Source organism: Hypoxylon fragiforme (genome assembly GCF_022984875.1).
Source record: "Hypoxylon fragiforme strain CBS 206.31 chromosome Unknown GGS25scaffold_1, whole genome shotgun sequence".
NCBI lineage: Eukaryota > Fungi > Ascomycota > Sordariomycetes > Xylariales > Hypoxylaceae > Hypoxylon > Hypoxylon fragiforme.
Genome location: NW_026054756.1, coordinates 466,918 through 480,155, shown reverse-complemented (window position 1 = coordinate 480,155; position 13,238 = coordinate 466,918). Strand labels below are relative to the sequence as shown.

Here is a 13,238-nt window from a genome sequence, read left to right as displayed (position 1 = left end):
ATGATAGATACATACCTATAATTAGTTACCCCACCCCGATTGCTGGGTCTATGCATGTTACGCCTTGACGTACAGTACTTAGTTATACTTAGTGCAGTTGCTTATCGGCAAGATTTGTATCCAATTTGCGCATGCAATCGCCAAATTTCTTCCTCGGTCAGTCAAGTCTACTGGGTATTCCTACATAGTACCTAGTAAGTACCTATGTAGTAGCCATCAACTTACTAAACTGTCCTCTTGAAAGCTGAAAGAACCTTTGGAACTAATAACTACCACCCACACAAAGTTCTCTCTTTAACTATTGATTTGATATTGATATTATTACGTACTTTGCCTGTCTACCTACACACAGCCAGCCTCCCATTCAACCAACGACGTCGCGTCGCATTCTTCTTCTTACCCAAAAATCCCATATCGCAATCGCCGTCATCATGCCGGATAAGTGGGTAGATTGGAATAAGACCACTAGGTCTAAGGACTATCGAGGCTCAGCTTCGTTTGCGACCTTTATGATTATTGGCCGTAAGTTTTGACTTGTTTTTGACTTGTTCTGTCTTTGGTCATGGCCATTGACTACCTACCCACCTACCTACCTAAGACACGCCTACTAATATGTCAATCATGTCCAGCAACCTGCTTCTTCCTCGGCATCCTCTTCGCCTTCTTTCCCTACGACTTCCCCCTGCTGTGGACCAAGGACCCCATCTCGGCCGCGTACCTCGACCAGCTGGAGACGCACCTGAAGTTCATCCACCAGTCGCCGCCGCTGATCGCGCGCGTGCTGAGCATCATGGTCGGCGTCGGCTTCCTCGGCTTCTTCATCAAGCTCTTCCGCGCCTCCGAGTCCAACATGCTCTTCGACGGCGCCTCCCTCGTCCTCTACCTCATCGGCGTCGGCGTCTACGTCGCTAACATCGTCAAGGGCCTCCGCCTCGTCAGCGCCGGCGCCTGGAACAAGACTGACTTCGACCCCTCGACTGCCGGCGTCACCGTGGGACCCCTGGCTACGGGCGAGGTGCTGCTGGGGCGTGAGGACAGTCTCAAGGTCATGGCGGCGAGCAATACGATTCTGGCGCTCGTGCTGGTCGGGGTCCTGGTTTTGCAGGCGGGACAGTGGTACGCGGAGCGCAAGGACAGCGAGGAGTTTGAGAAGCTCGAGAAGATGGATAATAGTAGCAGCGCGGGGAATAATGGTAACAAGGCGGGTGGGCCGTCGAGCCCGTCGAGCGAGAAGAGTAAGAAGAAGCAGTGAGGGGAGTCAGAGGAAAAAGAGGGAAAAGGGGAGGAGGGGTAAAGGGGTAAAGAGGGGGAGGGGTCTTGTATCTGGTTCATCGATTTTTTCCGCTATCCATCATTACTACATTTTCTACCGCCCTTCTCCCCCCTCTGGGCCAGGGCTTGCGGGCTAAGAGTATTGGAGGCGAGATATTGGGACTTTAAAAAATGATTCATATATCCGTGTTGGACATATCCTTACCCCTACATAGTCCCTGCTCAGGTATCTAGGTGCATAAGGTGCCTGACTTACCCTACCCTACCCTAGCCTATTACTTAGGTATTTTTGGGTGGTTAGGTGATTAGGGAAACATGAATGAGGATAAGGGAAACCAAAGATGAAAGACAAAAAAGAAAAAAGAAAAAAACGCGACGTGTACCTAGTATCTATGTTTGACGAAAAGGGATAGGAACTTTGGGGAGGAAAGGGAATGGGGAAGGGGAAAGGGGATGTAGGCGTTTGTGTGTTTAAAAAGGTCCACGGTGGTTATACCACCAACATCCTTGGAGCGAGCAAACAATAGGTAGGTACATGACTCCGAAACGTGTCTAGGTATGAATTCTGATCAATGGCTTTATCTTTCTTGCCTCTTCGTGGTCGTGACGGGTTTCTTGGTCTTAGATATGACGACTTGCTACATATGTAGGTACCTACCTACGAACGTACAGGACAGGCATGGTGTTTGGTGGCGTGAAACATGGCGCTTGCTTCGATTTGAGAAAGGAGGAAAGGGGGGGAAAGGGGGGTTGTTTGTGAGGACGGGTGTGGAGTGTTGCCCTAGATTCGCTGTTCTATATCTCCTAGGTAGGTAGGTAGTATAGGTACCTATGCATATAACTACATACACCGGGATTAACTTCCATCAAGGTACGTGGGTTAACGTGCCTAGGTATGTAGCCCTGGAGGTGCGAAATTGCTCGTTGCTCTGCCTCAGGTGTAGTAGGTATGCTGTGTGCAAATCCATGGATGTCTACTACCTATCTTAGATAGGCAGGTTAGGGGTTTGTGAGTGAGAGGAATTTTGTGCGTAGGTCAAGATGCATTAATATTGTAAAGAATAGATGCACGAGGTATGAAGTGGAATGCTGGTATCTGGGTCGGCATATCAATTCAAGAGAATTAAGGAGACGGAGGGATGGTGGTGAGGGCTTCGAGGATAGGACCCTATTTACAGGTAGACATAACTATATGATAGGTACCTACCTATTAAGTCTCATGTGTGCACACCTGATCTACTATATTAAGTGAGACGGGGAATAAGCCAGCTGCCTGCCCTGTTGTACATAGATGAAACTTATCTTGCTTCCCTACCTCCCTATCCAGTACGTATAGCTAATAACAACAGGTACGTAACTCACGCAAAAGCTCACTCTCTTACTCTCACTCTCACGACCAAGACACAAGAATTCACACTCAACAACCGTAACTTCGATAAGAACGTAAAGTTATATTCGCTAAGTAATCAAATAAAAAAAAAACAGGGCACGGGAATAGAAGCCAATAGCCTCCCTCCCTAAAGTTCCCTTATGAAAAACAAAACACATCATAGTGCCTAGATACCCATGCCGAAACGCCTATATCCTGTCCTGCCTTGTCCTGTCTGTCCCGGTGGTATCATGAGTTTGGTGAGGAAATTGAGAAAGTAATAGGAAAATGTAAAGCAACCTTGTAAAGTGCGTGCCCAGATAGGTGGGTGGGTGGGTGGTTGGTTGAGGGAAAGGGGTGAATGAATTGAGGGATCGCAGATGCCATGCCGTGCCATATGACAACACCGGCAACAGTAGGAGTGAGAAAAGAGGGAAAGTAAAGAGGGAAAGAAATGAAGAAGAAGAAAATAATAATAAAAATCGTAAAGTAAGTAAGTACCTAGGTTAGGTAAGAAGGTAGAGAAAACGCCCGCTCATTCCATGCAGGTAGGTTACCGGTACCTATGATATATTCCCTTTAATCTTTCCCATTTCCGTTGCCATAGCGCCCCTAACCCAACCCAACCCCCCTATCCCCCATCCCTATCCCCCTCATCACCGCATCCTCCCCATCGTCGCCTCCCCAAGCCTCAACCCCTTATTCACATCCACCCCATCCGCCCGCTTCTGTATCCGCGACCACGTCGTCACCGCGCTATCCGGCCTCCCCGCCCCCCCGTGCATCGTGCGCGGGTCCGCGAACACGTCGATGCTCTCGCTGCCCTCGCTCCCCGCGCTGTGGTGCCCTTCCTCGTGATCCCCGCCACCGCCCGCAGCAGCAGACGTCACCGCGAGCTTCGGCACCGGCGTGCGGGCCGGACTGCTCGCGGTCGGGTACGGCAGCTGCTCGCTGTGCCGGGTCCGCCAGTCCGTCAGGCTCCGCAGGCCGCCTATCTCCGCCGACGCGTGGTAGCTGCGCGGCGCGTCCGACATCTCGCTGTCCGGGCGGCGCGCGTAGGGGCTGTTGGGCGGCATGAAGACGTCCTCGTCCTGGCGGTGGCCCTTCTGGAAGGGGGACATGGCGTCGACGGCGGTCGGGGAGGACGAGGCGATGCTGTGGGGGTGCGGCTTGGCGAGGAAGTCGAGGCGCTGGTTGGGATAGTGCGCGTGCGGGACGGGCGCGCTGATGATGTTGCCGAAGGAGGAGGTCGACTCGTGGCGCTGGAGCTTTGGCTCTCCGGCGTTCCGGCGACGCCGGCGCCGCAGGCAGAGCATGGCGATGGCGACGATGAGGGCGACGAGGGCGACGACGCCGCCGACGACGCCGCCGATCACGGTTGCGGAGTTCGCGGTGTTGGTTGGGTTTGCTGAGGGGGTCTCGGAGGAGGGCGCGGCTGTCGCGATGCCGCTTACGGCGACCGTCTCGGACGGGTTCGCGGTGGAGGGGTGGGTGCTGGTCGGGGTGGTGGCGGTGGCGGTTGAAGAAGAGGAGGGCGGAGCGACGGCGGGCGGCTTACTCTGGTCCGCGTCCATGGAGCAGTTGCCCGAGTCGTCGCAGCTGTAGCCGAAGGGGCAGCACAGGTTCTTGCAGACGGGGAGCTTGCCGTTGAGCGCGGTGGTCTTGATCTCCGCCTTGGGCTTCTTCGCGGGGTCCTGCAGCGACAGGTCGCACGTGATGGGGCTCACGCGCCCGCAGTCGTTCCCTTGCGGGCAGCATAGTACTGTCGTGTTGGCGGCGAGGACGATGCACGACGCATCTTTCTCGCAGCAGAAGTTCCCCGGAAGTCCTGCTTGCGCGCACGGGGAGAAGTCTGCGGCGCAGGTCTCGTCGGCCCTTCCCGCGAGCATCAAGCTCGGCCTGAGGAAGGAGGCGGAGGAGCCTGCCGCCGCGAGCGCCACCGCCAGACGCAGAGCCCGAATCGGTCCCCAAAACTGTGTCATGGGTACTTTTTTTCGAGTTCGAGTGTAGTATTATCGATATGTAGATACCTGATCTTTATTATGGAATGGAAGTATTCTTTTTTTTCTTTCCCCCTGTTCCCGTTCCCTTTGCCCGGCCAAGTAACGAGTTACAGAACGAGAATTAATGAAACGAAAGAGGTAGATGAAATATAGGCTGTAAGTAACTGGAAAAGAGCAAATAACAAATTTGTTAATAATGATAAATAAGTTTTTCTTTACTATAGAGAAGCAAAGTAGTAATAGCAAAAGGTAGTATATATCGAAGTGAAACAGGCAAAAGAAATCAAATCACAGAGAATCACCTGGACCCCAAGTCGTGCAAAGGGGTTTGTGACATAGAAATAGCAAGCTAGAAGAGTCACGAATAGACAATGGCCCTATTGAATCGGACGAATTTTCGAAAATCTTTGGTGAATCAGTTTGAGAAGAAGAAAGAAGAAGGTAGAACAAAGAACGAACAACTAGCTCGTTCGAAAGAGCAGCTCGAAAAAAACACAATGAATAACGAACGAACAAGGAATAATGGCAAACTTGCTACTTTTCGACTATGGAGTTCGCCGGTGATGGGCTCGCCCTATGATTCATACATTTGGGTTTTCCTTGACCACACCTTTGTTTCCACCTTGTTCGGCCATTGTTCAATATCTCTCTTGGCACCCCTGGTTTAGAGAAGGCCACAAGAGAGTCAGCCACCACCAGAGAGCTAGCAATCATGTCTCCATCGCCTGACCGGAATGACGAAGGCTCTTCTGGTCCAACGAAATGCGACCCGATGGAGGGTCTAGGAGATGAGAGCCTGGGTAATGGGGTGGGATCGACTGGACAATGTTGAACTGTGGGAAATCCATGTATCTCAGAATAGGTAGGTAGATATCGCCTAGGTAAGTAAGTACATACCTACATCATACAAGGTAGACACAAATACATTGGATGACAGAACGAGGTGTAGACTAAGATCTTACCGTACTACTCCATAGTAGGGGTTAGTTACACAGATACTGTATGTAGGTAGTATAGTACTTCGTACTAAGTGTTTCCGACCATCCGAACATGCAAGCAAAAGAAGCAGAAGAACAAGAGGTGAAGCAGCCCGGGTCTTAGACGAGGACAGAACGGTCAAAATGAGAGGTTCTGGTTAAGGCGAGACGCCCAACTACCGTTTCCCTTTTTGGTGTTTGGTTTGTTTCAATCCCGTTCTTCTTTTAGCATCTTCTTGGCCGTTCAAGTGTTGTTATAATTATAACCACAGTACGAAATACAATGAAATACAATACAATACAATACAAGGGGGGCCGGCCGCTTTTTGTCACGGCGGTTAAGAAGGGGAAAGGATTCGGAGTGTGTCATTGGTCCGAATGATTTAAAGTGCCCTTGATTGAAGATTTAGGCGCGACCAGTTGTATTACCTACACTAGCAAGCGCTTTGGTTATCGGTTCAAAGTTGGGTTGGTTGGTTGGTTGGTTGGTGGATGAAGATTCGGAGGTTTTTGAAAAAGAGTGGAGGTTCCCTTTTTTGGAAACAGAATCTGAATTCTCTGGACGCTGATTGCGCAATGATCCTTGGTGGAGATCCACCGTGAAATACATAATCCCGTGCTTACATAAGATCTATGCTTAAGTTACTAGGTACATGTACCAGTGACGGAACCCACATGTCACATGATAGGTACTAGATACCTAGGTACCTACAATAGAATTGAATCCAGCGGGACAGAACGTAGAACCATCAACGACAAGCAATATCAATACCCAATAATCCGCCAACAGGTTGGACACCAACTCATAACCATGGTGTTCGCAGAAACTGTGTCAGTCTGTACCCTCCATTCAACGTAGCCGAGTCTGGAGGCCTCGTATGTACAACATCTCCCGACATCTAAGTCACAGCCCGTACACAGGTAGGTACCAGGTAGATCGTAGCATCATCATACCCAATACCCAATACCCTACTTCAAATCGTACCTAATCTAGTTTTGCAACTACCTACCTACCCTACCCCAAAGCCGGCATAGCAGTAACCAACCCCTGCATGCCATCCCGACCAAGAAACGCATCGTTCTCCGCCCTCACGGCATCCATATTGCTCGTTCGTCTCATCCGACCAGCGATACACATGCCGAAGAAGACCCGCAGGCCCGACGCCCGCGCCAGGTCCAGGTCCAGCTGCAGCCGCGTCGTGCCATGCCGTGCCGTGCCGTTCGCCAGCACGAAGAGCTCGAGCGCCGGGGAGCTCACTGCGCAGCGCGGTTAGAGCGGGGCAAGACGTCGGGCCACGCGGCCATCTTGTGTGCCCGGATTGCCACGGCGCGCTCGATCGCGGGGGCGGTGCCGCCGCTCGTCCGTGTACCACACGTCCCAGGCGAGGATCCGCAGCAGCGTCCAGCGTCCGGCGGTGCGTGACGTCGACGTCCTCTTGGGTGTGCAGCTCGGTGAAGAAACTCCCTCGCGCCAGTCGATGGCCATGGCGCCCCGCGGATGATCGGCGGCAGCGCGGCGTGGGGCAGACACCGCGTGGGTGCCAGTCAGTCCAGGCACGTGCTCATGAAGTCGAAGAAGAAGACGGCCTGGGTTTCGTCGGCGGTGCTCTGTTCTGCCTGGCTGTGCTTGCGTGCGACGTGGTGGGTAAGTACCTAGGTAGCAAACTTCTCTCTACCTAGTATGTAGGATCTAGTCTCTAGTCTTCTTGGTCTCGTGATTGCCTATTTTTTTTTCTTCGAATTGTACTATTATAGGTTGCCCTTGACGCAATTTAGCGATGATCTTTGGTGTTCAATACGTCACTAGCTGTACCTACCTAACCTAGCTGAAAGTGACATTTTTTTTTCTTGCTTGCTTGCTTGCTTGCCCCACGTGTTGCGGATGGTTGATGCGGGTGGTTTGTTAGGTACTACTCCCCGTGTGAGGCTGGGGGAGAACGGGAGTCACTGGATCCGTTGGACTTCCCTGAAGTTCCCAGTCAGTCAGTCAGTCAGTCAGTCAGGCGTAGACCGCTTGTCATCAGCCTTTTTTCTCTCGCTTCGCTTTGCGGGGAAACGAAAAAGAAAAAAAAAATTAATGATAACAGATCGTCGCCTCATTTCTCGACCAGAATCACAAGATCCTTGGTACGGCGCTGTTCGGGAATCCACGCATCGCATATTGCCTCCTTCATTTTTTTTGGCTGGCAGATGCTAGGGTAAGTTAGGTATGTAGGTATGTACTGCCAGGGTTAGGTATGGAGGGAGGTAAATGCATTGCATAGTAACTCTCTCCAGATATGCAAACTACCTAGGTTAGGTAGATTTACTATAGGTCGTTGTGGCTTTGCGAGTTTCAAAAGGTGGATGAAGAAAGGCATCATTTCAGCTTGTCAAGGGTCCAAGACAACAAGAAAAGTTCAGTGCGTGCTGTCCATCCATTTATGTAGGTACGTCATTTTATAGCTGCCCGAGCCCGTTTTGCTTGAGGTTTTTTCAAAAAATGGAGGGCTTCAAAGCTTCGGAGGGCCTTGAGCTTAAGGCTTAGATGCATGAATTACATACCTACCTTACTTACCTAGGTACATAGGTGGCATCTATCCACACATAGCCCACTGTTAGAGCGATTGTTGCCGAGATCTTCAAAGGCTCCCTCCCCCCCTTAAGCTGCGCGTGGGGTGTTTCCTTTCTTTTGCTTTATGATCTACGATGCAGCAGCAGCAGTAGTAGTAGTAATAGTAAAAAGTAGCTTGCCGAGATAGGAGGTGTGCATATTTTTTTTTTTTTGCCCGCTTTCACGCGACAGCAGCGCCACAACGCCCCAGTCTCATATACATTATGTGCGCAACAATTGCAGCAACTAACCTACCCAACCGTGGACAGTGGACACACCTTGGAAAACCCCGGGTCAGCTGAGCATTGTCGCAAGGCCCCCCCCCCCCCCAAAGAAAAACCCTACCTACAGAAGAAGAAGAAGAAGCCTCATCGGCCGGGTTGCTGCATACGGTAATTGGACAAGGGGGCGGGGGTACTCCGTTGGGCGGTGGGTGATCTGGATCACCCAAGCGTGAAACCGATGAGATCGTCGGCCGGTTGGGTTGGGCATGATGGAAAACCACCACCAAAAAAAAAAAAAAAGCCGCCCGCTGAAGCACCTGACTGACTCATACTTACTTTTACCTTGATCACGAGATCGTGTTCGTTCACCGCTCTCGCTGTGGGTTTGTTTTTTTGATATGTTGTACATACATACATGCACACACACAAATTTTGCTGCGAAAAAAAAACTTGTTTAGTGGTGTAAAATGACGATGCTGTGTGGTAAATTTAGATGGTTTTTGTTACCTAGAACCTGGGACCTACAGGTAGAACGGAGAACGAAGTATACAGTACATAGGTGAAGAAAGTTGATCTTGAAGCTATATTCACCTACATGTAGGTTAGGTACCTGGGTATATGGGTATAAGACAAGTGGCATAATTAGGTCGAATTGCTAATTAATGTCAATTGGATTTAACTATGGGCTAATTACGGACAATTGAGTTAATTAGCACAAATTGTAGTTTCTCGAGCATAGCACCTTATTAAACACCTAAACACTCAATACTAGGTACCTACATAGGAGGCAATACAGTGAATGCATGCAAATTATCAGCCACCACAAATCATCACAAAAGCTCAAGTTGTAGTAATTTTTAATTGTTGAATTTCCATTTTGTTTTAGTTTTATATGAATATTTATCTACTCAAAACTTCTCTTTCTTTCTTTCTCTTATTTCTAACCCTCGAAGTCTTTAGTCCTTCGAGGGTCTTCGAGAGGCGGGGAGCAATCAAAGCGGTGCCAAATCCCCCTTGAATGAACCTGTATCTTCTTCACTTGCTTCTTCTTCTTCTCCCTTCCCTCCTCAAGCAAGGCAAGTTTTAATGCTGTTGTTGCTAGGCCTTCCTCCATCCAGAACCAAATGCTGAATCCAAAATAGTAAAAAAAAAAAAAAAAACTTCCTCCTTATGCATGCAAAATGGTATAATATATATAAAATCCGACACAATCGATGGGGGGGATATCAACAGAAGTGTAAGAGAGGAGGGTAACATAGAAAGAAAAGCAGACAGCATAAGAAAATATGTTTCGTCCCCTTCGTAAAAGCCATAGCACGGTTCATTACCTCCCAATTCGCGGGGCCACCCCCCTTAAATCCTGGCCGCGCGCACACACACAAAATATGCCTTGATGATGATATAAAAAAAATCCCAAATCCACCCGCCTAGTGTCCAAAGTGTCGTTCCGGTTGCCTCGCGGCTTCCTCTCTCTAGTGGGTATTATAGTTGACGATAAAAAAAAGAAAAGAAAAAAACAGGTGTTAGCTAGTCGTAGTCGTCGTGCAAAAGCAGGCGGCAATAATCCCGCATCGCTCTCAGAAGGCCTACCCGCAGATGAGTGGGGGGGGACCCTTGCTAAGAAAACCAGCTTAGATCAGTAGGTAATCCCACCCTCTCATCTGCATGACATCTCGCCAGGAGATGTACGGCGCTTCTGTTGACCCGTTTGCACTGGGACTCGACTGTTGCTGGTAGCTGTCGGCCTGCTGCCAGACCTCATGAAGTAGTGATACGACGCCGCCGAAGCTGCCGAAGGAGGCCGCGTCGCCGAGCTGCGCGATGCGGTCGTGGAAGAGCTGGCGGAAGGTCGAGTTCATCCCGCTGACCGAGCCGCCGATCAGGTAGACCCAGCCTAGACTTCTATCGAAGCCGCCGGGGCCCGAGGGGATGAACTGCAGCACGGTGGTGAGCTTCTCGACGAGCCCGACGCAGCTGGCCTGGCTGGGGGAGAAGCCGGGGACGAGGCTGCAGAGGTAGATGCGGGCGGCGAGGCGGAAGGCGCTGGTGATGTTCTTGCTGAGCTGCTTGGGGCTAAGGGAACCGTTGGCGTTGAAGGGCATCTTAGGCCCGCCGTCGTGGGCCTCCGTGAGCCCGATCTGGTCGCCGAGCGCGTGCACGTGCTGGCACAGGCTGATGTCGTCCATGCCCTCCTTCTTGAGCGCCTCGAGGCAGGCGATCTCCGAGATGAGGTACATGACGTGGTCGTCGCAGCCCATGAGCTCGCGGAGCCCCATGAAGGGGTTCGTTGTCGAGAGGTGCTTCTCGCGGTAGGTGTGCGCGAAGGTCGGCGCCCGGCCTTGCATGGTTGCGCCGAGGATGTCTATCCAGGCTGTCAGGGTCATGTTGAAGGATGTCTGAGAAAGCTGCTCGTTGGACTCGGTGACTAGTTGAGGAAGATCTAATTTGGTTACCAAGGAGTTCACGGCCTGGAAGTGTTGGTGCCATGGGATGTCGGGAAGGGAGTCGTCGTATCGACCAACACAGCTCTGGAAGAAGATGAGGCCCAGAGTCGCCTCTAGGATCTGGTGATGGTTTTCATCCTTGTTCAAGGCCTCACAGAGTGCAAGGATTGTCGCGTGTCTGTGTCGCATGATATCGTTGTCGATTTCTTCCCCCTGAATGTTCATGGTCGCCTTGAAGTGTTGCGCTGCGATCATGAGGCAACAGTGAAGGTATCCCTTGTTGTTCTGTAGGTTAGGTAGGATGAGATCGGAGCCAACAGATCCGTGTTGGTTGGTCTCCAAGATGGGGAAGATGGTTGGGAGCACGTATTGGATGAAATGGTCCAACAATCGCTGGTCGTTCTCTTCTAGCTCAATGTCAAATTGTCTCGATTGCGTTGGTAAGCCGTGGGAGAAGTCAAAGAAGTTGCAGTTCAATGTCTCCTCAGCCAATGACTCTCGGCGCTCCTGGTAAACCTGTTCAGACCATTCTCCATTTCCAGGATAGGACTGTAAGATGGTTCCGGTCGGGGGCGGCGTTTGGAAAGTGCTGAAGGTGGAGACTGTCGATTCTCGTAGAGTTGGCACGTCATTGACATACATCTGGCGCTCGGTCTTGACATCAATCTCGTATGGAGACATGCCAAACATGAAATCAGAATGCGATGGGAGCATGTGAGGGTTGTAGGAGCCATAATCAGGCACATTGGGTGGGCTGTTGAAGTTAAAGGCGAATTGCGAATCAATAGACGCTGATCTTGTCCGGTCAAGAGGATCGGAGAAAGTAGCAGAGGTGGGCAGAGAGTGTGACAGGCCAGGCGGGGAGTTGACCGAAGTTTGTATCGTGTGTGACGCCTTCTCGGAGAGCTTCTTTCGTTTAATGATCATCTTGATTTCGTCCTTGTGTGATCTCCTCGCATCGTTGTTGCTCCACCACATTGGCCTCTTATATTCGCAAACAAGACCGAGGTGCTTGCATGCTGAGCACATGGGAGTGCCCTCATCGCACTTCTTCCGTCGTAATCTGCAGGTGTAGCAACCTAAGGAAAAGACAATATGTTAGTAAAGTCGACTTATACGGTGGTAGTGTATAAGTGGTATAAGTGGTGTGCATATATGAGTGTGTAAGTCAAGTCGTTGTGTAGGAGGTACACCAACCTGTTCTTGAGCGACGATGCATCTGTGTCTTTGCTTTCGGGTTAGCATTGTTGCTTTGCTTTGTTGAAGTAGGCTTCGACTTGGTCGGTTGTGCGACAGCCATGTTGACGGTTGCTGATCTCATCAGATCTCCTTGGGAGTTTGGGGGTATGGTTGACATTTGTATCTTATGCTCGAGTCCCAGGTACCTGCGTCGAGATGTGTACTAGGTACTACCAATGGCCTATACCAGGTAGGTAGACCTATACTAGGTAGTGGTGGGGTGGATGTGGATGATCAATGCTAGTTGCAAGCCGAGCGAAAGCGGGAGTAGAACAGGGGAGGGGGGCCCAGTTCTAGGTCTCTAGGATTCCAAGGTCGATTTGTTGCTAGGATATTTTTTTCCTCTAGGAGAGAATACGCCTCGAGAGCCAGTAAGTACTCAGTACTAAGTATTTTCCCAAAATTGCCCAACTTCTTCTATTTTATTTCTTGTGCCCGGCAAGTAATATCCCGCCAGTTTGTAGGGATATTGTCGTTTTTCGTCAAAATTAATATTATTTCTTTCTCGTCGAATGAATGGTTAGATCCAAGCAAGTACCAGCTTGCCTTTCACGTTAGTTAAGTTTAGTGAAATATAAGAGAGGGAGAGTAGAGGTAGGGAGGTATAGTGAGGATGAGGTCAGAGGTAGAGAGAGAAAGAGAGAGGAAGAGAAAAAGGATGATAATTAAGGAGAATTGGAACGACACTAGGATCTATTTGCCCTTTAACTATATCGACCAAAAAACAACAAAATCCATCTTGGACTGGAGATGGGAAGGCTTATATCGTGGCCTTACCCTTCCCTCGGCCACCACTCTACACCACTCTAGTTGGTGTAAGTGCTAATCTTGATGGCTGTGTTCAAAAATAGCAACAAACGCAATTTGGGGTAATTCCTTTTTTAACCCATGATCTATGTGGCCTAATTACAGACCACTGCATATGCATGCAAATTAGCCCAAATCAAGGTTGTAAGTGGGTAACTTTGAACCGGATATGCGCTTGCGTATTCCAATGAGTGGCCGCTTCGATGGATTGTATGGATTGTGGTCGAGTCACCCGAATCATGGTGGGTAACTTCGACCACCTGGACCAACCACCCTCCGATGTGTCCTTCACTACATGTGTGTGTACATA

The 13,238-nt window shown here is 50.3% G+C and overlaps 4 protein-coding genes across 4 annotated transcripts; 2 read left to right on the top strand and 2 right to left on the bottom strand.

Moving 5' to 3' along the window:
- The first annotated feature begins 96 nt into the window (after positions 1-96).
- Positions 97-1,301, top strand: GGS25DRAFT_467903 (Shr3 amino acid permease chaperone). The gene is made up of 2 exons (XM_049259042.1): positions 97-522; positions 630-1,301. The coding sequence occupies exons 1-2, from the start codon at positions 432-434 to the stop codon at positions 1,250-1,252; spliced, it is 714 nt and encodes a 237-aa protein (XP_049120938.1). The 5' UTR covers positions 97-431; the 3' UTR covers positions 1,253-1,301.
- A 1,996-nt stretch (positions 1,302-3,297) lies between these two features.
- Positions 3,298-4,989, bottom strand: GGS25DRAFT_526818 (uncharacterized protein; the record flags this gene model as incomplete). The annotated part of the gene is made up of 1 exon (XM_049265040.1): positions 3,298-4,989. The coding sequence occupies exon 1, from the start codon at positions 4,621-4,623 to the stop codon at positions 3,298-3,300; it is 1,326 nt and encodes a 441-aa protein (XP_049120937.1). The 5' UTR covers positions 4,624-4,989.
- Positions 4,990-6,177: 1,188 nt separating this feature from the next.
- Positions 6,178-7,369, top strand: GGS25DRAFT_467893 (uncharacterized protein). The gene has a single exon (XM_049259041.1). It carries the CDS (start codon positions 6,674-6,676, stop codon positions 6,893-6,895), a length of 222 nt encoding a protein of 73 aa, XP_049120936.1. The 5' UTR covers positions 6,178-6,673; the 3' UTR covers positions 6,896-7,369.
- Positions 7,370-9,892: 2,523 nt separating this feature from the next.
- Positions 9,893-12,486, bottom strand: GGS25DRAFT_5705 (PRO1 protein). The gene is made up of 2 exons (XM_049265868.1): positions 12,080-12,486; positions 9,893-11,961 (listed from the first exon to the last, which is right to left on the bottom strand). The coding sequence occupies exons 1-2, from the start codon at positions 12,237-12,239 to the stop codon at positions 10,070-10,072; spliced, it is 2,052 nt and encodes a 683-aa protein (XP_049120935.1). The 5' UTR covers positions 12,240-12,486; the 3' UTR covers positions 9,893-10,069.
- Positions 12,487-13,238: the final 752 nt, after the last annotated feature.